This window comes from Bidens hawaiensis, unplaced genomic scaffold (assembly GCF_021521415.1).
Source record: "Bidens hawaiensis isolate Kalapana, Puna unplaced genomic scaffold, B.hawaiensis_p1.1 tig00037557_1, whole genome shotgun sequence".
Classification (NCBI taxonomy): domain Eukaryota; kingdom Viridiplantae; phylum Streptophyta; class Magnoliopsida; order Asterales; family Asteraceae; genus Bidens; species Bidens hawaiensis.
In genome coordinates, this window is record NW_027496546.1 from 10,013 (window position 1) to 36,308 (window position 26,296).

Genomic DNA, 26,296 nt, shown 5'->3' on the forward strand with positions numbered 1-26,296 from the left:
TTATTTTCATATTGTGTAATGTGTAATTTAATCTATCATATATTATATCATTATATATGTTCAACATAGTTTTTGTATTTCACATTGTGTTATTATTTTAACCCGTGTTCTACACGGGTACCTAACCTAGTATAACACAATAAATCAAGGAAAAAAAGACACTATCAATGACGAAAATAAACAAAAACCACAATAATAAATAAAAAGACACAATGATTTTTTTTCCATCAACATTGCCGTTTTTTTAATGAGGAAGATGAGAGAAACATTTTAGTTTTTTTTTTACTTTTTTATTTTGAGTTATGATTTTTTATTATCTTTTTAGGGTTTTTTTTACCACAAATTCTTCTCATTTTTTGTCCCTATGTATAGAATAACTTTACTCTTGAGATTGTATATGTTGATTATTGAATGAATCATGAAAAAACTTTGGTACCACACTCTTTTGTGGTGTTCTTATTGGAATCGAACCAGGACCACAAGTTATAACCATAAGCGGTGGACGGCGCAGCAGATGGTAGTGGCGCGGCGAAAGTGGTGGACCGACGGTAGGAACAACGATGAGCAGAACTAAAGGAGGGGCACAGGTGGCTTGGTTCCAAAAAGAATCCCGTTCTTTTTTTTTTGTTTTGTTAACATGTTTTATTTTTACAATTTACAAATAGCCTCCTCAATTTTGAGTTTTATAAAAACAAAGTTTTTTACTATTCGACTATTTTGTAACTTTTGTTTATAAAAACTGTGAGGTTTTATAAAAAAAAAATCAAACGATGGGATATTATTTAAAAAAAATCAGTGGTGATTGGTAGCATTTTGGAAAAATACATCGAGGGTGACCGCGCTTAATACCTATAAAAATTTTTGAGAAAAATCGTGAAATATACCCTACTAACGGAAAAAACGACAGTAACCTGGGCCACCTCGGATCTCCAATGAGCTACACCCCTGGTTATAACGATAGAATCTTTTTTTTTTTTTTCAGGATATCGTAAGGCAATATATATTGCTTTTGGGTGTCACAAGTTACCTCTTAATTACCTATAAGTTTCTATAATAAGAATTAAAGTATTAGGCTCATTAGACCGGCCAGCAATCCATTTTTGATCAACTGAAAAGTATTTTAACAAACAAAGGCAAATAATAAGACGACTTTCATGTACACCACATATCATCAATATCACATCCAATCTTCCTCAAAACAGCTCGAACTCATTGTAGAAAGTAATACCCATGATTTCTTCAACAACCAGCAACAACCATATCATCTTTCTATGCACCTTTATGGTTTGTTGCTGTTGCTACTCTTGTTCAGCTAAAGACAATATCACAACGGGCGAGCTCATCAATGACAGTGTCGACTATTTAGAATCTGAGGGGATGAAGTTTCAAATGGGCTTCTTTTCACTTGAGAATACATCAGAAGTAAGACGATACGTAGGGATATGGTATAAAGAGGATCCAAAGACCGTTGTGTGGGTTGCTAACCGTGATAACCCACTACCGGATTCCACCGGAGTTCTTACTGTTGCAAAAGATGGCAACTTTAAGGTGTTAAACCAAGATCCAACTGCTCATTACTTCTCGACAGACATAGGTACGTAACGCGTATATATAGCCTAACTTTTAATTATCATATCTTCTGTAATTTGATGTGGACTATAGGCTATAGCTTATTATCACACACTACAAGAAAATACACCTGCAGAGACCAAGTGCTTTTGGCCAGTAGGGACGACATGCTGTCTCTATAGGTCTCAAAAGCCTATAGGGACGACATGTTGTTTCCACAAGTGTTGTCACTAGAGGCTCGTACCAACAGGTCCTTAGGTCGTCTCTATAGGCGTCGTCTCCATAGATAAACTTTTAGTGACGACATGTCCTCCCAATAAGTATATAATAAAAAAATATATTTTCACTCTGTAAGGACGACATGTCGTCCCAATAGATATGAAATAAATAAAAAATAAAAAATTCTGAAAATCTTGTAGGGACGATATGTCATCCCTATAAGTTTTATATATAAAAAAATATTTTCACCTATAGAGACGACATGCTGTCTCCATAGGTTTTTCTTTTTAAAAAAACAAAAAATATTTTTTTACCTACAAAGACGACATGTTGTCTCTATAGGTCTTAAAACATTAAAAAAAATATTTTTCCAGTTTTTTAAACCAGAAAATCCCAATAAATCAAACAATTTAAACCTGTTAATAAAACTACAACCCCAAATACAATAAATCACTTCAGTCAAATAACATGTATAATGGAAATAATATAATTTTCACGTCAATAAAACTTCTATGTAACTATATTAAATGCACAATCAATATTCAATATCATTTGTTGTTTATCTACAATGAGAAATAGAAATTTTGAAAAGTCACAAGTACATATATAATGATATAGGTTTCTCACCCTTGAATAGCCATTAGCCAAGTCTTGTATAATGCAACCAGAGTGGTGAAAGCTCAACTTCCATCTTCTGTCATTTCGTGAGCAATAACTTACGCATGCAGAAAATGAGTTTCTCTTGTTGGCGCAAGTGGGAATAGCATTTGAAGTTCAACATACATCTGTTCAAAACAAACAAAATTCTATAATTCAACCAATATTGAGCAGAACTAACCTCTGTCTAAAAAGCTTCTTTGCAAAACTACAATTAGAGCATTGCAAAACTAACCTCAGCCTACAAAGTTTCTTTGATTTAGCTTCTGAGTTGTAAATGCATGGCCTGTAAATGTAGCATTGTTATAATTTCCAACTTCAAATAACTAAGAATAATAATCAAATGAAAAGCTAAAATGAAGTTTCATTCATACCTGAACAAACTAAGAATGAAACAACTTTAGGCAAAATGTGTTTTTCACTACTTAAAAACTGAAACTTTTTCGACAAAAAGTTGGAACCACTGATTAGCAACAAAGTACCGCCAAATAGCAATGATAATAACAATGATACCTCCTTCGACTGTCGAGCATCCTCAACAACCTGATTATCCACCCTGGGTTTCTTTTTTGATTCTTTACTTAGTTCATTCATCTTAGTTGAATAATGATCCATAAGAACGTTAACAAACCCCTCAAAAATGTATGGGTCATCTCGTGGATCCCATATCCACCGTGTCTTAAAAGAATATAAAATTAATAAATTAAAACAAATAATTATAAAATATACAAATAATCTACTAATATTTACCCGAAAGGTGCTAAACATCTCCCTTAAGACATTATGTGGAATCAATCTAAATGTGATCCAATCTCCATCAAGTTTTTGATCTAGTAATACGCAAGCACTCCTATGAACACGTCCAGATACAAACCTAAAACATTAAAATAAACAGTAATTATAATCAACACAGATAAAAATGTTGAAATTAAAAAACATACTTTCTTCCCACGCGTGTGATCTGCCTATCACCACCATCATCCTTACCGCTAGCACCCTTACCACTACCATAATTTTCACCATCATCATCCAGATGACTACCATCTTCCTCATCATAATAGTCCTCATCCACATACATATAAATATACATGCCATCCTAACAATAGATATATACAATAAAACAAGTTAACCATATTTATATACACACACATAGGCCTGTACGTTAACTATTTGTAAGATTATCCTTAAATTTAAAGGCACACTTCATTACAACAATGGATTTTATACTAAAAGCTAGCTGTGCACTAATTTAGTCCTAAGAACAGATGAAGCAAACATATTTTTTAGAGACTAACTTCTGCAAAATGTATGGCATAATCAATCTAATTAATTTGTTCCAAAAAGGAGGCACAAAATCAGCATATCCAAAAGACGCCCCTATAGCATTCAACCTTAAAAAACATATCCACAAGAAAACCTAGAAATCTGATCATACTGATTTTGATCATAGACCTGACTTATCCAGAAAAATCATCATAGAAAGAAACCCACCACTTTAAAAACCATAAGACCCCAAACCTTAACTAATGAACTAACTACTAAACCACTTAGCTAACTTTTGTCAGTAACTAATAAGTAATAACCATAAGCTAATTACATTTTGTAACACTAGATCTTCACCACAAATACTGCAGGAAAAAAAAATTCTCCAGGTCTCTTTATCGTATCATAATAAACCAAATCAATACCGATCATAACAAACCAAACCAATACCGATCGAAGTCCCGGTCACTGCCCCATGGCAGAACGTGGGGGTCGTCTTCGTCCACTTGTTTATAACAAAAGATGTTAATTTGAATCATAAATCACTAACAAACCCCACAATAATAATTTAGTTTGTTGACCACGAAACTTAACTTAGTACCAAACAAACATAACATCCACAAATTTCTAATGTTTGTATCGAATCTTGTTCATGGATTCCAATAACTTCACAAGATCACCTAAACTAAAAAATGGACACATTATGTATACATAAGTGGATTCGGATCATTTAGAATCAGTAAACCAAAAGATGAACATAATAAGTGTAATGGCATGGGCTAGGGGCACTTGATCCACACATAATAAGAAGATACTAAATCATACAGCGAATGCTTTTTACTTACCTAATCTGCTTCACAAACCTTGATTGGCCATCCCGTCCTTTCCTTGTAATGTGTCTTCTCAAAGATACTAATATGATTCACTTTTCAGCAGTGATCCTGGGATGAACTCCTGCCCACTTGATGGGATCGCCATCTCTATACACCTTGAGATCAAAGTAATCCTGTAAAAAAGAAGAAATTAGAAAACATGTACTGGTGTGCCCCTTCAACAACCTTAAGGGGTAGTGGATCACCTTGGTTTTGTTCAGTTTTTTTATTGAATTTTAAATTTCTCCCTTTTTTCTTGGATTGGGCTACATTAATACATGAAATTGAAAAGTTAGAAATTTAAAAGATATTCAATATATGAAAACATACAATTAAATGAAACAGCTTACAAGACTCGTAATGTTTAATTTAAGCAAGCTGAAAGTAATTAAGCACATCTATCATGTCAATTAACAATTATAGTGCAAATTATCACAACAATATGCATAAAAGTGATTACAGTGGCAATATAAAAACTTAAAAAAGTAACCCTGAGTAAGGGGGTGTTTGTTTTTTCTTCAAACATCTTCAAGGGAGCTTATGTCTGCAGGCGCGCAGACGTCACCCTTGAAGACTGTTTGTTTTTTTTTTTTAAACAGATCTGAACACATCTTATTCCCTCTTCAAAAATAAGACACGGATCTCTTTCTTATAACATCTTCACAGAACCCTACTCCCTCTTCTCCTCCGACCAGGTACGCACACTTTATATTCAGCGGGATTATTTCATCTTCTCTCTCACTCTCGATCTTCTCCGATTCTCTCCTTCCCTCCGACGAACACCACAGCGTCTGGAGTTTCTCCCTCTTTCCCTCCACCAAACAACACCACCGTTGCTTAATTCCAACGTCAACCACCGCAGCTGCTTTATTCCGACGACAACCTCGGGAGATGTTTCGTCACCAAACTACAAGTAAGTCCCATATTTGGAGGTTTTAGCCAATACATGTTAATTTAGGCATAATAGATGTTAATATTTCGGATTTTAGGTTTATTACCTGTTAATTTTGTGGTTTTTAGGTATAATACTTGTTAATTTTTTGGTTTTTAGGTTCTGTACATGTTAATTTTGTGGTTTTTAGGTTTAATACATGTTAAGTTTTTGGGTTTTAGGTTCTGTACATGTTAATTATGTCGATTTTAGGTTTATACCTGTTAATTTTGTGGCTTTTAGGTATAATACATGTTAATTTTTTGGTTTTTAGGTTTTGTACATGTTAATTATGTGGTTATTATGTGTAATACATGTTAATTTTGTGGATTGTTGGTACAATACATGTTAATTTGTAATTTTAGTCTAAACCGAACCCGAATTCGAGCCCAGATTTTGTGTTTGTGTGTATATGATGTATGTTGTATTGTTTAATAAACGAGCCTATGTACAGTTTGTGTATATATAATAATAATAGTCTAAGTGAGCCGAACCTGAGCAACGGTTGGTTCTGCTCGAGGCCCACTCGTTTAGCTAATATCTGAATCCGAACTGGAATTCTGTTGTCATTTTAGTCCCTACATATTGCATTTTGAACGGGAAATCAGTGATGAGGTAATGAATCTAGGTGTTTTGTTGTCATAATTTACTCGAACTTACAATTATATTAATTAGATATGGGAAGTAAAAAAAGGCAGTAAGCATTCCTTAGCTGTTGCAAGATAGAAGTGGGAGATGTAGAAGTTGCAGCAGCAGGTTGTGGTTAAACGAGCCGAGCTCGAGCCTGCTCGAGCTCGGTCTCGGCTTATTCCTCTTGTTCAAAAAGGCTTATCACTGTAAGTTCTTTTATATAGTTTTTAACATTTACTTGATGATGTAAGTAATATGAAAATTTTATATTGTTTAATGTGATTCAATTACAGATACAAACAACGGTTTATTGCATAATTACCTCCTTCCCGTCGTGCTTCTGCTGACTTCACAAGACCTGTGTTTACAGCCACAGGGTTTTACTTATGTGCAAAAAAGCATAAGGTATGACAACTTTGTAATTAGAAATATAAATGACTTCTATCTTGTGAGATAAGTTTGACAGTTATGCAGACAGTATCAGCTTATAAAAACAAACAGTCTTATATTTTCAGCTTGCAGATCTTCAGACCACATCTTCAGTTGCAGACATGAAAACAGATGAAATCAGCTTGCAGACAGTTTATGTCTGCAAAAACAAACAGCACCTAAGTGTTAAGTGTTGAGTAAGAGTTAGTACAACCATTAGGATTCATATTTGAAGAGGTAGGTCCCAGCAGAGCCCAGTTGGACCCGCAGGACTCACCTTGAAGAGAGACGTCTGCGCAGAAACCAACTGGATCCGCAGGACCCACCATGCTCAGAGACGTGACGTCCTTACGCGCAGTACGCAAGCTGTTCCCGCAGGAAATGCCTCCCAATGGTGTACTCCGCCTGTTCCCGCAGCTGCGGATACAAGCCATCAGGGAAGGCCACCCGCGCAGCAAGGCTACACGCACAAGGCACTTAGCTCTCAATAATTCAGTTGTCACCTGAAGGAATGAGCAAAGCCGGGAACAATCCCGCACAAAGGCGGGAGGGGGAATACTCCCGCCCAAATAAGCCAGTCCGTACGATACGGGAAGATCTTTTGTACTGTACCTGACGAGGTATGGGCAAAAGATCTGACCAAAGATAAGACAGCTCGTTGACAACAGTATGGCGAGCAGCATGCTCTTGTACTGTATGTCACTATTAGCCGCTGCCTACTCACCAACTCCTGTCATACCACGTGCATAGCCGGCAGTTGGTGGAAAAGGAATAGTACACAGCAGGCCTGGTCACTGTCAGCCGCTGCCTACCCACCAACTACCAGCATGGCACGTGCGTAGGCCACAGTTGGTAGAACAGGAATACTATTCAGCCGGCTACACCTTCTTGGAAACCTACCTTCGGCTATAAATACCCCAAATGGTATGATCATCTCATCTTATCATCATATCATCATATACTATCTCGTATTACATATTATACCTGATATCTGCTCTAGCAATCTCTTAATATACATTTATATTCAAGAGCAATCTAGTCTGATTCTCACGCCGGAGGGTGGTCACAAGGAGGAACCCCCCCTTCTCAGTGACGAGCTCACGGTGTCTGTTTTGCAGGTTATCAGAAGAACCATCTTTGCCGGGTCTAACCCCTCGTGGGAAACATCTATCTAACCCCCAGGTTATCCGTAATCTGCCCGGGGTCCGGTTAGTGTTTCTTCATTGGCGTCATCCATGCATAAAAGCTAGAACTTCATTTCTTTTCAGTTTTTTCAAACTTCTGGAAAGATGGTTAAAGAAACTCCGGTAACCACAACCCCAGCTACTGGGGGGAATACCGGCTACACAGTTTTTACAAACACTACCCCGGTTACCCAAGCCGGGGCAAGTGCAGTAAATTTTACGAACACTACCCCAGTTACCCAAGCTGGGGCAAGTGCAGTAAATAATCGCTCATTGGGATTCACCGATACCCAGTTAGAGAGACAACGAACGAGGCTCCCCCGCCAAACACTCGACGAAGTCAAAGCGTGGGCGGAAGCACGTCAAAAATAATTCCAAGCTGAGTTGGATGAACGCTTACGTTCACTCCAACAGCCTGAGGAATTCGGAGAGTACTGGGACAATGATTCGGAGGAATCCGATACTGACGCAAACCCTCGTCATAGGGCGAAAGGGAAGCGTAAGGAAACGGACTCCGAACCGAGAAGGCGTTTTGAAGAAACCTTCAAACCAAAAAACACAGGTGGAAATCCACGTGACTTCTCGAAAGCATTTACACCAAATGCTGCAAAGGCGGGAACGTCCAAATTTGCAAAGGACATTGCGGAAGCAATCGTCCCGAAAAGTGCCAAACAGATGTCCAACATCGGCACTTACGATGGTATATCTGATCCAGACGATCATTTGAACAGGTTCATAGCGGGGGCAACCGTCAGTAGTTGGACGGAACCTACGTGGTGTTACATGTTCCAAATGACGCTTGTTGGGGCAGCTAGAGCGTGGTTCGATCGTCTACCGGTCCACCACATCTACGATTGGGAAGACTTCCAACAAAAGTTTAGCCAACACTTCAGCCAACAAAGAAAGTATACCGAAGAGCAATGGACAATCCTCAAATGCATTCGAGAAAAAGATGAATCTTTGCCAGACTTCATCACTCGCTTCAACTCAAAGAAGCTAAGTCTGGGTAATATTAGCGAAGATCTTGTTCGCGCTGCTTTCATCCAGGGCGCGAACGACCCAGAGCTCATCCGCACCTTAACGGGTAAAGATGGCATGCCATCCACTTGGGATGCCATCATGACAGCAGCTAAACGCTTTGCGGAAACGGAGAAGCAACTGGGTAGAGATCTCCCCCAGAGCACAAACCTCTACACCCAGAAAACAAGAGAAGACAACGTCCTTACCGCCCGATTAAACAAAAAGCTGAAGCTAGGCATTTGGCAGTCAAGGGTAAACTTTGACACCTCATCCGGCTTGCAACATCGGTTAGGCGGAAGGGATAACGTACAGTCAAACCAGAACTCCAGATGGACGCCGCTCACCAAAAGCGTCACCGAGATATTCGCCACTGAGGAGCTCCCATGGCCAAAGGATCCAATAATCCGACATCGTCACAATGCTGATCGGAGCAAATACTGTGACTTTCACAGGACAAAAGGCCACAACACTGAAGAATGCACAGACGTAAAGGACATGGTCGAAGCATTTGTCAGAGATGGGACGCTCGTGCACCTCGTGGCGCAATGAACGCTGAGCAGGCTGATGCGTGTAGAACCCCAGTTGGGGAAAACACGAATAAAATTGCAGCTTCAATGTTGGAGACTACATACTGCGTAAACAACGAGATCCCGAACCAGGTGCATATCGGCTCGATGGCACTCCCATCCCAACAACATGGAAGGGAGCTCAATTACACAGTTTGCATGTAGATCAATTCCAAATTTGTAAAGAAAAGGCCCAGAGCCACTTCTAATGGAAATGATTCTCCTTAGAACATCGACGCTGATGATTTTACATTTATACTTTATGAACTTTCAACACTGATATGCCGGTTTTCACCGCATAATTACGTGGAAAGACGTTGCGTGGGGAAGGCGGCAAAACCCGCATAAACCCAAAAAACGGCAAACCTTCACGCAGGTCAGTTAAAGGTAAAGTTCAGTCATCCCACTAAATGAAAGTGCCGGTCTATCCGCATGAATCATGATAGAGGAAACTGAACACTAACCTATTAACAACCGCGCGTCGAACGGTTAATTTATTTAACACTGATATGCCGGTTTTCACCGCATAATTACGTGGAAAGTCGTTGCGTGGGGAAGGCGGCAAAACCCGCATAAACCCAAAAAACGGCAAACCTTCACGCAGGTCAGTCATAGGTAAACTTTGGTCATCCAACTAAATGAAAGTGCCGGTCCTAACCGCACAAATCATGAGAGGAAACCGAACCTATTGACAACCGCGCGTCGAACGGTTAACTTATTCAAAATACTTTAGAAAATTTCTAACAGAAAGATGAGGAAAACCTCCACGCAGGTCAGATGTAGGTAAAGTTTAGCCATCCTACTAAGTGCAAGTGACGGTCCTACCCGCAAAATCACGAAAGAGGAAGCAAAACTTGAACCTATTATCTACCACGTTCAAAGGTTAACTTATCCTAAACACTTAGAAATTTCTAAAAAGATGAGGAAAACCTCCACGCAGGTCAGATGTAGGTAAAGTTTAGCCATCCTACTAAGTGCAAGTGACGGTCCTACCCGCACAATCACGAAGGAGGAAGCAAAACTTCAACATATTATCTACCACGTTCAAAGGTTAACTTATTCTAAACACTTGGAAAATTGCTAATTTAAACTAAAGTATGCAAGTCATATAACGTTTATAAAGCAAGGAATCCAGTGAAAATAGCGGTCTTACCCGCACAAAGATTTATATTTCATAATATTCATTACAAGAATGGCCGGGTAACTACCCGCCTACAAGAATATAAATCTATACAAGCTAAACCTATCCTAGCAGTGGGAAGGGATCTTCAGGATCAAGCTTCAGGACCACTTCCACTTGGACCAGCACCATCAGTAGAGCGTGGCGGTCCAAGGAAAGCTTTAAGCATAGTTAGCCCATCATCAGCAGCAGCAACTTCGTTCACCTTCTCCACCACCGGATGCGGGAAGGCGGCATACTGATTCACTGCTTGGTCGTATACAGCTTCAGTATCCACATCAAATAAAGGGAAGTTGGAAGGCGGGATGCCTTTCTCAACGAACCCTAGACCAAGCAGGAAGCCGGCCTTTTCCCCATCCTCATGAGAAGCGTTGAGGGCTGCGCTCATAGCATCGTCATAAGACGTATCCGTGAAGACTCGATCCACAACCTACAGAAAAAAATATAAGTATCAAAACCTTTTCTATTTACAAAGAAAAGCGTGAAGACATGAAGCTAAACATACCTGAGACAACGCTTCTCGAAGAAGCCATTCCTTGGCAACCAGAGCCTCTTGGAGGGCAGCTTGAGCTTCGTTACGGGCGCGCTCGGCTTCACTTTTGTTGAGGTTGGCAAGCAACACTTCTTTAGCCGCAGCCTCTTCGACACCCTTTAGCTTCCGCTCAGTGTGGTCAAGCACCCCCCTCTGGTCCAAGATCTCTTGGAGCTTTTTGGCGTCTTCCATCGCCAAGGCATCATGAGCCTGCTGGAGAGCCTCTAATTTGGCTTTAAGCTCCTCATTCTCCACGCGTAGAGGCTCAGCAACAGCTTCAGCCTTGGTGGCCCTCTCGGTTGCGTTCCGTGCAGTTTCCTTAGCCAGCCGAAGCTGTTCGTTAACAGCTTGGGCAGCCTTGGAACGGGCCTCGAGACGGGCCTGAACTTCAACCTCGAGGGCCTTGAAGGCCTTCTCCTTTTCCGCAGCCACTGCGGTAAGCCTTACGTTCTCCTCCCGGACAGCCCGCGCCCGAGCTACTTCTTGAATGCGAGATGCTTTTAACTTGTCGTTTTCACGACAAAGCAGCTCGACGCGCGGATGCATCCGGGCCAGGAGAACCCGAAGCTCATTGGTTAGCCTACCCTCCTGGTAGCTAGCCATGGCTTCCCCCAACGCACCACTGGGAGCTGCGTGACGAGCCCACTCCACGCACTCCACAGGTGTGCGAAGGGTTGTTCCTCGGCGGATGTTCCATCGTGGAACATACACTTCATTGGAATCCGACACTGCAAAAAACAAAAAGCAGTTAGGAAAAGATGATATATATAAAAAAAAAAAGGCCAAAAGAACCCTACGCACCTGTAGGGTCAATAACAGGCCGATAGCCGCCAAACCCATCACCTGAACCCAAGGGAAATCCGTCCAAGAGGTCAGGTAGATGGGAAGGAGGCAGAGGTTGGCGAGAAGCCCCATGCATACCTGAAGGATCGGCCGTCGTTGCCGATGACGGAGGAGGCATGGTAAAGGCCGCCGCGGTCGCCGCTGCGGAGTCCGCAGCAAAAGTAACCGCCGGCTCAGTGAAAGATGCGGTAAATATGGCACTGACAGCCGGCGGTGATGTCATCACAGCTGGAACTGTTGGCTCAACGGAGTGAGCAACTGAACCAGCGGAAGCAGGCGCAGGCGCAGCCGCCTGGGTCGTCGCCTCAGGTAGGCTGACCAAGCCTACCGTCATGGGTCCGGAGGTACTCCTCCCCGCTCCACCCTGGAATGCGTCAACATCCACGCCTGCACAAAGAAGATAAGTATTAATGATGGAAAGCTATGAAGTTAAAAATAAAGGAAGTTTGTACTTACGGGTTTTCTTGAGCCTAAAAGTGCGGACAGGCGGGGACGAACCCGATGGAGCCGGCCTCTTTGCGCTGCTCACCGTTGTCATCTTGGGCTCTCCGGAGGTGACAACCGTCGCAGCCTCCGGAGCAGTGGTCTTATCAGCACCGGGGTTCCCCGCCACCTCTTCGCTCTAGGTCTCTGAATCAGACCGAGGCACCGGATCGGCAGTGGAGGCCACCTTCTCCTTCCCCTTCCCGCCGGCAGCCTTCTTCTTCCGCACCAACGGAGGACCATCTGCGGATTCCTCATCAGAACATAAGATTAGAGGAATTCCAGCAGAGGTTTCAGCATTGAGGGGTCGAGGGTTGAATAACGCCTTACCTGGCCGCCTGGCGCTCAGGATCTCGTGGCCTGACGGGTAGACCTCCACGAACCGATCCGCCGTCTGTTCAAGGATGGGCAACTCGTTCTCATCTAGAGCACGAGTTCCCATCCGAGCGGGACTATCAGCCTCCCGCGGATACAGGAGCGACTGCAAGTCGTTCCCCTCTGAAATAAACAGGAAAGAAGTTAGAAGAGATTCTAAATCAACAAAAAGAAACAGAGCATACCGTAAGGAACAGAGTTCAAACCGTATTCGAGGACGATCGGGATCTTTTGCGCATCCGCATCCTTCCATACCCGGCTCATCCCGAGCATCACCATCCCGGACTCCGCAAAGCGGTAAACCGGAGATTGGACTCGGGATATCTTTGAGAACCATTCCGCCTCCTGGTAGTTGGAGGCGTGAAGGCTGGGAAGTGCTTGCCCATTCTTGAACTTCATGGCAAGGGGGATGGCGCGAGCGGAGATGAAAAAGAACTCCCGCTTCCACGAACGAAGACTGCGCTCGGTTGCGCAAATCTTCAAACCCTTGATCCGGGTTATCAGGGTATACCACCCCTGGATGCACCTCCAAGAGTAGAAGGTCATCAGGCGGTCGACGAAGGGCTCAATGCCCAAAATCCGGCACACCCACTCGAAGTGGCGAATCTTCGCGATCGCCATCGGGTGCACCTCGGTCAGGTGTACACCGTGCCTCTCTAGGACACGGTACACAAACTTTGTCAACGGGAACCTAAGATTCCCATAGACAAAGAATGCAGCATATACCCCGATCTTGCCTCTGGGGGCATCGTACACCGTCTGATGAGGTTCAGGAAACTCAGGCTCGAGAGACTCGAGCATGAACTTCCTGACGATGTACTGATATAGATCGACAGGCAGAGCACACTGGCACTCGCCAGCAGTACTCTTGTCATCGGCGTACACCCCAGCCTCCTGGGCTGTAGCCTCAAGATCGTGAGAAGACATCTTGCAGATATGAAAGAAGAAAACGATTTCAAGAGAATGCTCGACTGAAAAGGTGAGTATTCGCCGGAAATCGTTTTGAAGATGAAGAGAAAAGTGAAAGTGTGGATTACAAATAACCCTCTCCCCCTTTATATACTAATCGCAATTAATGCGATGAAATTAATGCGGAAGAGAGAGAAATCGCAGGTGCAATGAAACTATGACACGTGGCAAAAAGCAAGCTGGCAACAGCTGTTGAAAGGACGCGTACCATTAATTTCGCGGCCACGCGCCCGAAAAATCGCGCCCACGGGCCTGAAAAAGCGTCTGGAATGACCATGTACTATCACGTCACCATAACTTCCTGCACGTCCTGACACAGTCAGAAGAAACCGTCGCACGACGTTTCAGCAGTTTGTACTGTTCTTATCCTTTCACCAACTCTTCGAATTTCAAAAAATTTCAAAAAGATTCAAAAGTAAGCGGGAAAATACCCCTTACCTTGGCAACCAAGTAACTGTAAGACAGGTGCGGGTACAGTGTTAAGGCAAAACCCTTCACATACTTAGCACCTGCAGGGAATTGAAGCCAAGAATACCTCGGCAACCAAGAAACTATAAGACGGGTGCGGGTACAGTGTCAAGGCAAAACCCTTCACATACTTAGCACCCGCAGGGAATTGACGCCAGGAATACCTTGGAAGTAAAGTAACCGTAAGACGAGTGCGGGTACAGTGTTAAGGCAAAACCCTTCACATACCTAGCGCCCCGCAGGGAATTGAAACCAAGAAGGATCTTCAGGGCAATGCTTGCGGAAACGGGAATAACATCCCCGCATAGCGGGAACGTCGAGAACTACATTGTTTGAAGCTCCAAGATGGAATTGGTGGTTTTAACATAATTGATCACTATGTTCAAAACTACCAAAACCTCATGGAGAATCCACACAAGTGGGACTCAACGCTCCTGACTTGCGAGGAGGTTACAGACCTACCCGCATCATACCCAAAGATCAAGCAGGAAAGTCGGGAATTTCTGCAAGTGACAAGGACTTCTGCGGGAAGAATCCCCATGGAAAACCTTAAAACCAAACCCTTTTCAAAACCCTTTGCTTAAGTCCAAAAGCTCACCTCACTTTATTAAACATTCATGAGAACATTGGACTGGGGGGACTTGAAGAGGTAGGTCCCAGCAGAGCCCAGTTGGACCCGCAGGACTCACCTTGAAGAGAGACGTCTGCGCAGAAACCAACTGGATCCGCAGGACCCACCATGCTCAGAGACGTGACGTCCTTACGCGCAGTACGCAAGCTGTTCCCGCAGGAAATGCCTCCCAATGGTGTACTCCGCCTGTTCCCGCAGCTGCGGATACAAGCCATCAGGGAAGGCCACCCGCGCAGCAAGGCTACACGCACAAGGCACTTAGCTCTCAATAATTCAGTTGTCACCTGAAGGAATGAGCAAAGCCGGGAACAATCCCGCACAAAGGGGGGGGGAATACTCCCGCCCAAATAAGCCAGTCCGTACGATACGGGAAGATCTTTTGTACTGTACCTGACGAGGTATGGGCAAAAGATCTGACCAAAGATAAGACAGCTCATTGACAACAGTATGGCGAGCAGCATGCTCTTGTACTGTATGTCACTATTAGCCGCTGCCTACTCACCAACTCCTGTCATACCACGTGCATAGCCGGCAGTTGGTGGAAAAGGAATAGTACACAGCAGGCCTGGTCACTGTCAGCCGCTGCCTACCCACCAACTACCAGCATGGCACGTGCGTAGGCCACAGTTGGTAGAACAGGAATACTATTCAGCCGGCTACACCTTCTTGGAAACCTACCTTCGGCTATAAATACCCCAAATGGTATGATCATCTCATCTTATCATCATATCATCATATACTATCTCGTATTACATATTATACCTGATATCTGCTCTAGCAATCTCTTAATATACATTTATATTCAAGAGCAATCTAGTCTGATTCTCACGCCGGAGGGTGGTCACAAGGAGGAACCCCCCCTTCTCAGTGACGAGCTCACGGTGTCTGTTTTGCAGGTTATCAGAAGAACCATCTTTGCCGGGTCTAACCCCTCGTGGGAAACATCTATCTAACCCCCAGGTTATCCGTAATCTGCCCGGGGTCCGGTTAGTGTTTCTTCAATATTTCTATTAACAATTCTTAATACGTATGTTGGGTTCACAATTTGCAACTGACAACACATAACACTAATAATGTATTCCTGGGCAATTAAGTTTAAACACAAGGTACAGGTTAAACAATTATCAGGGCAATTAATTAGAAAAACAAATGAAGATAAAGAATCATCAATGAAACACCACAAGCCCTAAACTTTTGACAAGGAATAATATATGTTTCTTACACTCAAGTTTCGATTTCGAGGGCAGAGACGGTGTTAGGTGGAATCAATCGGTAGTCCTGAACAGCCTCGCAGGGACGAGGGTGGAAGTAAGATTTGGGGGAAGCAGATTGTGAGAAATTGGGGGGTGGGTTGTAGAGCTTCGACGGCATTGCAGTTATTGAGAGAGGGTTGTGCTTTGCAGGTGGTGGAAGAAGGGTTTGGGAAATCAATTGCAATTGCAATTGCAAGAAAGAAACCTGTCCTTGTGTCGCTCGTCAAATATTACTCAAAAGCTTGTAGATTTTTAGATCAAATCATAGGGCATTTCAACAGGGTACTCTAATATACATGATGAGTTTATGAGTAAAGCCTGTTTAATTCTAAACTGAAAGACCAAATTTAATTTGAACACATAATGTAATATGGCTTTTGTGTTCTATCTTAGTTTTTGTTGCAATAATGCTGGCGGCCTGGTTCATTATAGCGTCATCACACATTTTCGACGTACCTTCTCATAAAGGTGGCCCAATCCATCTTTCATCAATTTTAACACCATCTTTCATCAATTTTAACACCACATCATTCCATCATTTTCAACTCATGCAATCCCAATCCATCTTTTATCCCAATCCATCTTTCAATCATTTTTTAAAATTAAATTAACTAAATTCTATTCGAATAAGAAATAACATAATATAAAGGTAAAGTTAGAATACAAAGAGAGACAAAAATAAGAAGTGTGAGAAAGATTTATGACAAAAAAAAACTCCTTAAAAATAAATTCAAAAAAAAATCATAACTTTCAAAATATAAATAAAAAATTAAAAAAACTAAAATGTTTTCGCCATCATTCCCGTTCAAAAAAAGAAAAAAAACTTACGAAAAGACACAATGCCGAGATCAAAGACACAATAACGAAAATGAACAAAAGACACAATCATAACTAAAAAAAGACACAATAGATCGCAAAATATAACACAATGAGTTCGGGACACTAAAAACTATCAACTTTGGTTATGGTTAAAACATGTTATAAGCATAACGAGTTCTATTAAAAAATTAGGTTTTGGTTTGTGTCAAAACAATCATATGCAAAATGAATTTAGGTCATTTAAAGAAAAAAAAATCAATTTTGGCTCTGCGTGAACATTAAATCTTTGGTTATTTATGAAGGTTTCAAAAGACTTGCCAAATAACCGTGACTACCATAATAGATTTGGTTCAGATCAAAATGCTCAGCAAAATGAGTTTCGATCATTTTTTAAACCAAGCCATGAGTATAAAACTAGGTTTTTAGGATTCGTATAATAATTGTAACGTACAAAAAAACATTCATTTTTTGAAAAAACCATATCCTATCATATGTTTAAAAGGTTGTAACTATTAAAAATCTGTTTAAACATATTGTCATCACCGCAACATCGCACGGATAAACTACTAGTCAATTAAGAAAGGTGGGTGATGTGGAGTTAAAAGGGGTTAAATCATTTCCTTAAGTTGAGGTGGAGTGAAATAGGGAAAAAGTGAGTGATGCTACGCTTATGTGGAGTTAAGAGGGTTAGAGTATACCTCATGGTTTTAGTTAAAAAAAATACTAAGACTTGAAAAAACATAAATAAACTAAATAAAGTTAATTTGATTTGGGCTGCTATTATCGGTTTCAGTAGATGGGCTGCTGTTACCTGGCCCGTATCCTGGAACATGTACCGGGCATAGTGTAACATTTCAGATTTTCCAAACCCATATTCGTTCATGAACGAAACATTTTTAGATCTTTATTATTATTGAAAATCCAATATTTATAAGTAAATAAGTTTCCTAATGTTCACTTTAGGCCCTTGTACTTCAATCAATGTTCAAAACCAAATTACACAAAAACTAGTTCAAGTAATGCTCATTTAACAAAGTATAGGGACTAAACTTGTAAAAAATGAAATCCCCCCTATGAAGGCCGGAGGGCTGCGCGATGGGCATCACCCTCACCGTCGCGCAGCGCTATGGAGGACCTGCACCAGAATAGTAACTCGATTTCGTTTTATAACTCGTTTATGGTATAAAATCGATTATATTAGGCATGTTTGAGTAAACTAAGGACCAAGTAAACATAATATCATTAAAGTACAAGTCCTAATTCATTTTTCCTCGCCCAAGATCAGATCTTTATGAATCTTTCGACGATTCTTTCATTAAAATCATATATAATTGCTTAAACGGGCCAAAAAGGCCATAATTAGTTTGGTTTATGTTTTTCTATATAAACAACACTTAGATATCTGCTGTAAACTTTAATCCAACCCTAATACACCTCATCCAGCCGTCAATTACCTCTGATCATCCTCAAACCCTTCGATTTTTGCGTATTTGTTAAAAGTACAAGACTTGATCGCTGACTTTGCTTGCTTTAGGACATTTGACTTCCGCTTCTCATCAATCCTTTCACTTTCCGGGTAAGTTGTAAACTGTAAAATCGTTCATACATATTCCTTACTCAATAACCTTCAATCAATTTATGAGATTGAAGGGTATTGACTATTCAATTCGCTTAAAACCCGATAAAGGGTAAAATAGTCAACAAGTTTGACTTTACGTTTTCTCATGCTTCTGGTCAGATTCAACGTTCGGTCCAGAAGACTTTTATTCTTGAAACGAAATTTTAAGGCTACTACCCAAAACCCGACTTCCGACTCGCTGTTCGGATTCTGGTCAGTACCAACTCGCTTAAACGTTTAATTCAACATAACTAGAGTTCTACTCATCCGTTTGGACTGATTCCAGCGGCATTAAGTTTGTTTTCATTTATAGTTTCACATCTCAAAGTTTCAGGTTCTAAAAATTAACCTCGTTCGACGCGTAGTGGACGACTCGCTAAATCTTTAGTTCGTTTATTCGTAGTTATATTCACCTGCCTTCAATCTAAGGTGAGTTTTATCATTCCCCTATTTTACTCAGTTTTCTAAAATGTTTTAGGGACATATGCGTATATCATACTATATATATACACACATATATATCAAAAATAGCAAACGTGTAATTGTGTGTGATTAATCAAATCTACTTGTTATGTGCTTATTTGTCTTTGTATGCAATCGTTTGACATGTCCCCTTGGAGAGGGTTCTCATTGACCACCGCCCGATTCACTTGGCAACGGTCTTACTCTATTTATTTGCTCATGTTTGATTACCGGCGCCCGATTCGCTTGGCAATGGTTTAATCGACAACCTATTTGTTCATGGTTTAATTTCATTACCGCATTTATTACGTTTTGCTTATTTATTATATTAAGATTATTTTTGGTGTCAAAACTTGGTGATAAACCCACTCAACATGTTTGTTGACAAAACTCAATTTTCTACGCATATGTAGGTTACTTGAAGTATGGACACTTAGAAAGATCTTAGGGTTATGTTGAAGACAAACTTGAATTTAAATGATTGTATATATTTATTTGAATTGTATTGTTGTATTGAATATTGTGTGCACAGTTGAAATAAAATAATTAAATAGATATTGTCACATTTACATTATGATAGTATCTTCGAGCTGTGAGCAATCGGATCACACCCTGGCATTTCCGTCTTAGGTTGTTGTGTGACAAATAGAGGTGCACACAGAAGCGGTTAACTGGTTTCTAACCGGTTCACACCCGAAATTGTAACCAACCGGTCCAATCCTAACTGGTTACAAACCGATCTTAACCGCCAGTTAGTAAGCGGTTTATATTATTGATTTCAAAGCCGGTTACAAACTAGTTAACCGATTTTTTATTATTATTTTATTAAAAATCAGTTTTTTTCCGGTTATTAACTGGTTCGATCTAATCGGTCAAAGTCGGTTAGTACGCAACCGACCGGAAAAACCGGTCTAACTGGTTAATTCCCGTCAAAAAAACCGGTTAGCATATTAATTGGTTAACCGATTTGTGCACCTTTTTGTTGAGGCGTATATGCGGTGGTGACATGTTGAATCACTCCATTATCTTCACAAAAACTCGAAACTCATGTGAAGTGAATTCTCCTACCCTATCGGTTCATAGTGATTTGATCGCCTTCTTGGTTTCTTTCTCAGCATTCACCTTAAATTCTTGAACTCTTCGAAAGCATAACTCTTTTCCTTCAACAAAATTATCCACATACTTCTTGAAAAATAATCAATTAAAACCAAAATATAGTTGTTACCTCCGAGTGTTGCCGGTGTTATAGGCCCGCATAAATCACCATGTTTTAACTCCAATACTTGAGTGGCCCGATACGAGGTTGCCGTTTGAAACAATTCTCTTTTGCTTTCCTAGCAAACACAAACTTGCCTAAACTCTCTTTGTGTTGGAAATTCGATAGCCCATGAACCATACCCTTTTTTGCCATGGTGTTGAGCATATCAAAGCTATTATGACCGAGACGTGTGTGCCACTTCCACGTGTCTTCCTCGATTACCGTCTTCAGACAAACCGAACTACCGACCTTCAACCTTATCTTGTAAAGTCAGTTACTCGTTCTCGTTACTTTCATCAACAAACGGCAGTTAGTATCGTGCATCATGAGAAACTCATTCTTCATTCGAACATCGCACCCCAACTCGGTTGCTTGTCTAAGACTGATTATATTACTTTTTAGCTCGGGTATGCAATATATTTAAGTCATTATCCATTGTTCCCTGTCTTTTCTTGGAAAAGTATCGACCCTTTTCACCTTAATTTCTATGCGTGAGCCATCACCGAACCTAACCTTTCCGGTTAACTTTTCGTTCAACTCTGAAAAAAGCCCACGATTTTCTGCCATGTGATTACTAGCTTAGTTATCCAAATACCAAACATCTTCTATCTTGGTGTCGTTTTTGTATAGATCCGGCCTTATACGCACCTCGTTCAAGTGTAACAAATCATGTAGATAAACGACCCCGTTGGCCTTTTTGGTTTCAGCTACGTTCGCCTCCTTTTGGTGGTTTCCAGTCAGGACACATTGATGCAAAGTGTCTGAGCTTGTCGCATCTATAACATTGCACCTTAGACCGATCTTTCTTAGGCTTGTCGGTCCCTGAACTCGAACTAACATCATTATTAGCATGTTCTCGATCTTGACTACCAGACCTACCATGTCCACGACCCCGGATCCCATAACTACCTCATCCTTAACCCCGAACATTATAGCCTTTTCGGTTGTTATACGAGTCAGACCTGCCATACATTAGACTCACGCCCACGTGTAGTTCTTCGTTACTGATTTGTTACTCGTAAGCCTTCAATCTACTGACCACATCTTCGTATCCAACTTTCTTTAAATTAACTGTTTGTTCAATTGAAGCAATGATGTGAATAAACCTTTGGGGAAGGCTAGTAAGAAACCTATTGACGAGCTTCGTCTCATCCACAACCTCACCAAGTGATGTAGATCATGAAGCAATACCCGGCAACCTGTTAGAATGCTCGTCTTCCGTTTCCTTCATTCTCATGTTGTCAAGTTCTTGAGTTAGGGTTTGTAACTCCCTTGCGCGCGATTAACCCCCATATGACGAGTCTTGAGCGCCACCCAATCTCCCTTGTAGTAGCCATGTTCCCGACTCGCAAGACCTGATCTTTGGGTATGGCTTGAAATAAGAGAGCTGTGGCTAGACTATTTTTCTTTACGTCTTGCAATCCAAGATCAATTATATCCCAGACGGCCATGTACATTAAATATGGCCTTCATCTTCATTGACATCGGGCATTGAAATAAGTAATGTAGTCAATCGAGTTCAACATCGGGCATTGAAGAGATGGCATCGCACCATCCTTACCCGAACCTGATGAAGAACAAGAATTTGTTTCAACCATGCTGCTCTTCCTTCTCTGACTATACAACTGGTTTTACGTCTTTGGTGTTGGTGGTTCTTAATCCAGGTCGTGATCTTCAAACCCTAGATCTTCTGCGCTCTTTCTTAATCAACTAGACAACTTCTAATCAATTCTTCAGGACTGCAGAGATGATCGAAACACAAGCTCTGATACCAATTCAGCTATTAGAATTGGTAATCGGTAACAAAGTACAAATGAAGAAGACAAGAACGATGCCAAACTTGCAAACTTTATTAATCAGAAACTTAACTCAAAACTGATTACAACAAGATTTATAGCATTTGATATCTCATACTCGAATACAAATACTAATCAAATTCAAACTATCTTTATCTAATATACATAATAGGTAAGCCAACTTGTTTATTTTATTGTTTAATATTAGCTAGAACGAGTTAGATTACGACTCGAATTCCGTTGGCCCTTGGCTCAAACCTTCGGTAATTCCCAACAGCTTCTAGCAGTAATTGGCTCAAACAATTTTCTTTATTGAAAAAAAGATCCATGATATATATATATATGTAAAAAGAAAAAGTCAATCCTATTTTGTCAAACGCTTTCCTAAACTATTTTGATGATCTTCCTAAAGAAAAGGAAAACTAGTTTTTATTCCTCATGAATATATTTATATTACACTTCCTCAACTATTTTGATCATAAGTACACAAGTTTATGACATCACTGTTGATGGAAAGCTTGACTGATGAATTTTACTATATTATGTTATGGTGCTGCCAGAAGGAGCTCATCAGATCACAGCGGTGAAGTTATATGATAATGGAAATGCGGTATTAATAAATGTTGCAACAAAAAACATATTGTGGCAAAGCTTTGAGTTTCCGACTGATACGTTTCTTCCTGGGATGAAAATGGACACAAACATGAAGTTGACATCATGGAAAAGTGCAAGCGACCCAGGATCTGGAAGCTTCGAGTTTCAGCTCGAACCAGATACAACCCGGTATTCCATTTTGAACGGGTCAGCAACGTATATTTGGAAAAGCAGCAAGATGTCAACCAATAGCTTTGATGACAACCAAATATTCTCCAAGGCATTCAACTTACTGTCAAACACACCCCCACAAAAACGAAATATCATCTTACCTAACCGTACAACATCTTCCCAAACGAAATATCAATCAATCAATCAATCAGTGGTTGACGCTAATTCAAGGCTGGTGATGGGCCATTTAGGGAAGTTACAATATTTTAGTTATTCAGGTGTACTAAAAAGCCAATGGCTTTTGGAATGGGTGGAACCAAAAGATGCATGTAGCATTTATAAGGTGTGCGGGCCATTTGGGATGTGTACCGGAAATAATGACTCGTTGTGTATATGTCTGACTGGATTTGAACGCATTTCACCTGATGATCCAACTGGTGGATGCAAGAGAACTTCCCAAATCTTTCATAGAAGTACTAAAGACACCTTCATAAACATAACTATGGTCAATATGGATGATACAGCTCTGCCTTTCATTAGAGCAAATAATGAATACGAATGCATAAAAAAGTGCCTAGAAAACAGTGATTGCCTGGCTTATTCTTATAGTTCTCAGAAATATGGTCAAGGGATCGAGGACCCAAGTCGTAAGAATACACCCGGCTGCTGGTTTTGGAATACAGAACCAAATAATCTTAGAGGGGAGGGCACACATAATATTTCCTTTCGTGTTTCTGAATCTTCACAAGGTACATTTTCTGGCACTCAACTTGTTGCAACTTGCATGCTCAATGTACTCAGATATTGTTAATTAGCATGCAGTAGTTCTTGGAAAGGTTGCTGGAGCTATAGCAAACTGAGCTCTCATACCATGTAAAGTATGAAACAATTGTGTATTTACTAGCTCAAATGATTACAAGGGGAGTCTATTTATAGAGACTTTGAATACAAATGCCACACTAAATAACCTAGCAAATACTAATAAACAGTCATAGTCTTCGCTCTCCCCATAATTGATTATCCAAGTTCTTATCCTTTAGCATGCTTCTAGCCATTTCAAACACAGTATGATTCTTCTTTCTGCCACTTCATTGTGAGTGATTAGGTCTCGAGTAATCCAAATGTTCTTGACAATCTCATTGAAAACCTTAGGGCCAAACTATTATCCTCGATTTGTTCTCAAACTAACAAACTGGTTGAAAGGTAACAACAGAACTAGAACGAGTTGCTTTTATTGGCTGCATATCATTGCTTATATAACAACACGCATTATTCTAAACTGACTCATAACTTGCATTACCTTTTGCTAATTGAACAAATAGCTAGGGGCAAGGCTAACATCTTCTTTGAATTGGATTCAACAGAACCTAGCATCAATAGCCCAACAGAGAAATTAAAGAAAAGAAAATCATCATCTGCCAAACGAGTCCTTGCAATTTCTATTGTTGGTTCAGCTTTAGCGCTTGCACTATTTTGCGGCATTGGCTATACTACTTATAAACGATTGGTGAACAGAACAAGTAAGTCTTCATGAATACCACAGTTAGAGACATTTCCATTCATTTGATTTGCAATTTACAGTTCTCTCAGTAAAGTGAACGCAAATCTTACCCATTGTCTTTTGTGTCGCAGACAAGCAAAATAATAAGGGATCCACGTCTCGTAATACACGGACAAATATCAATGAGTTACTTCATCTCGATCACCCTAAAGAAGATGACAGAGAAGGCCTTGATGTGCCATATTTTGAGTTGGAAACCATAATAGATGCCACTAACGACTTCTCAGAGGAAAATCGGCTTGGACAAGGTGGTTTTGGGCCTGTCTACAAGGTAACAATGAAAACTTTTAAATTATCTTTTTTGTCTAAAATAGCTAGTAAGTAAAGTACAATAAATATTTAATCAGGGTAGGCTCCCCGAAGGTGAAGAAATTGCAGTGAAGAGGTTGTCCAGTCTCTCCGGACAAGGCTTACAAGAGTTCAAAAATGAGGTTACACTGATTGCTAAACTTCAACATAGAAATCTGGTTAGACTGCTGGGATATTGCATCAAGGGAGAAGAAAAAATGCTACTTTATGAGTACATGCCAAATAGAAGCTTAGATCAATTCATTTTTGGTTAGTATCTCTGGGATTCATATGCTTACATTTGTAGAAAAATAGACACTTGTTAGTTCACATTAGCAAAATTAATATGCAAACTATGTTTTGTAAGATCAAACACTTTGTGCATCATTGGACTGGGAGATGAGATTCAATATCATCATGGGAATTGCTAGAGGACTTAATTATCTTCATCATGATTCTCGGTTGAGGATTATTCATAGGGATTTGAAGACAAGCAACATTTTGTTAGATGAGGATATGAATCCAAAAATTTCCGATTTTGGTTTGGCTAAGATAGTTAAAGGAAAAGATATCGAAGATATTACCAACAGAGTTGTCGGAACCTTGTAAGTGGGTACTTCTTTTCTTAAACAAGAGCCAAACTTGACTACGGAAACAAATCATGTGTTCTTTAATAATTTTTTTTTCTCAGTGGTTACATGTCTCCTGAGTACGCACTTGATGGCGTATTCTCTATAAAATCTGATGTGTTTAGCTTCGGAGTGGTGCTGCTTGAGATCTTAAGTGGGAAAAGAAACACTGGGTTCTCTCAATCCCAAAGGCGTATAAGTCTTTTGGGGCATGTAAGTTATCAAATATAACTAATTTATAGTTGTTACTACATTGGTTATTTTTGGTTATATGTCTAAAAATATACATCTTAGGCCTGGAGCTTATGGATAGAAGACAGACCATTTGAGTTGCTGGACCAAAAACTGATGAAATCATGCAATTCAAGTGAGGTATTGAAGTGTATAAGTGTCGGACTTTTGTGTGTACAAGGAAACCCTGATGATCGTCCAACCATGACAAATGTGGTTATGATGCTTGGAGGTGATATGGCCACCCTCCCAAATCCAAAAGAACCGGCGTTCATTCCAAGAAGAGACCATGGTATGTCGTCTTCCTCTAGTTCGTCTAAACAGGATACGCAAACGAAAAGCATGCTGACAATTACACAGGTAGCCGGACGCTAACCTGGCATTTATTTCAATAACAATTTCATAATTCTCGCTACTGACAACAATATTCTTTTGTGATCCTTAATAATTGTGTGATAAGCTTTCTGTTGAGTAATTTCGCCTTGTAAAATATAAGCTCAACATTTGTGAAATCCTTTTTCGAAGTTTATTAAGCATGAAGGTTGAAGTTCCCATCAAAGTCTGGCTTTCAATACTGAACTCAATTTATAACTGTTTAGAAATACCCTCAGTACTACAAAACATGCTATATGTCTGCCCAAATAACGCCCGATTTCAAAAGAAAGCGGCTTCTAATATTATATTGGGGAGCTTTAAAATAACACACCCCAAATTCTACCTAAATAACCAGGCTCTATTTGCCCGCCTACGTTATTGAATAACGAACTAAAACCCGATCGCTTTACAAACAACTTG

General features: G+C 40.4%; 1 protein-coding gene across 1 annotated transcript; it reads left to right on the top strand.

The window, feature by feature from the left end:
- The first annotated feature begins 1,230 nt into the window (after positions 1-1,230).
- Positions 1,231-26,051, top strand: LOC143589402 (G-type lectin S-receptor-like serine/threonine-protein kinase At4g03230). The gene is made up of 8 exons (XM_077070169.1): positions 1,231-1,594; positions 22,591-23,541; positions 24,157-24,312; positions 24,425-24,624; positions 24,701-24,911; positions 25,009-25,246; positions 25,333-25,483; positions 25,565-26,051. Exons 1-8 carry the CDS (start codon positions 1,231-1,233, stop codon positions 25,874-25,876), a joined length of 2,583 nt encoding a protein of 860 aa, XP_076926284.1. The 3' UTR covers positions 25,877-26,051.
- Positions 26,052-26,296: the final 245 nt, after the last annotated feature.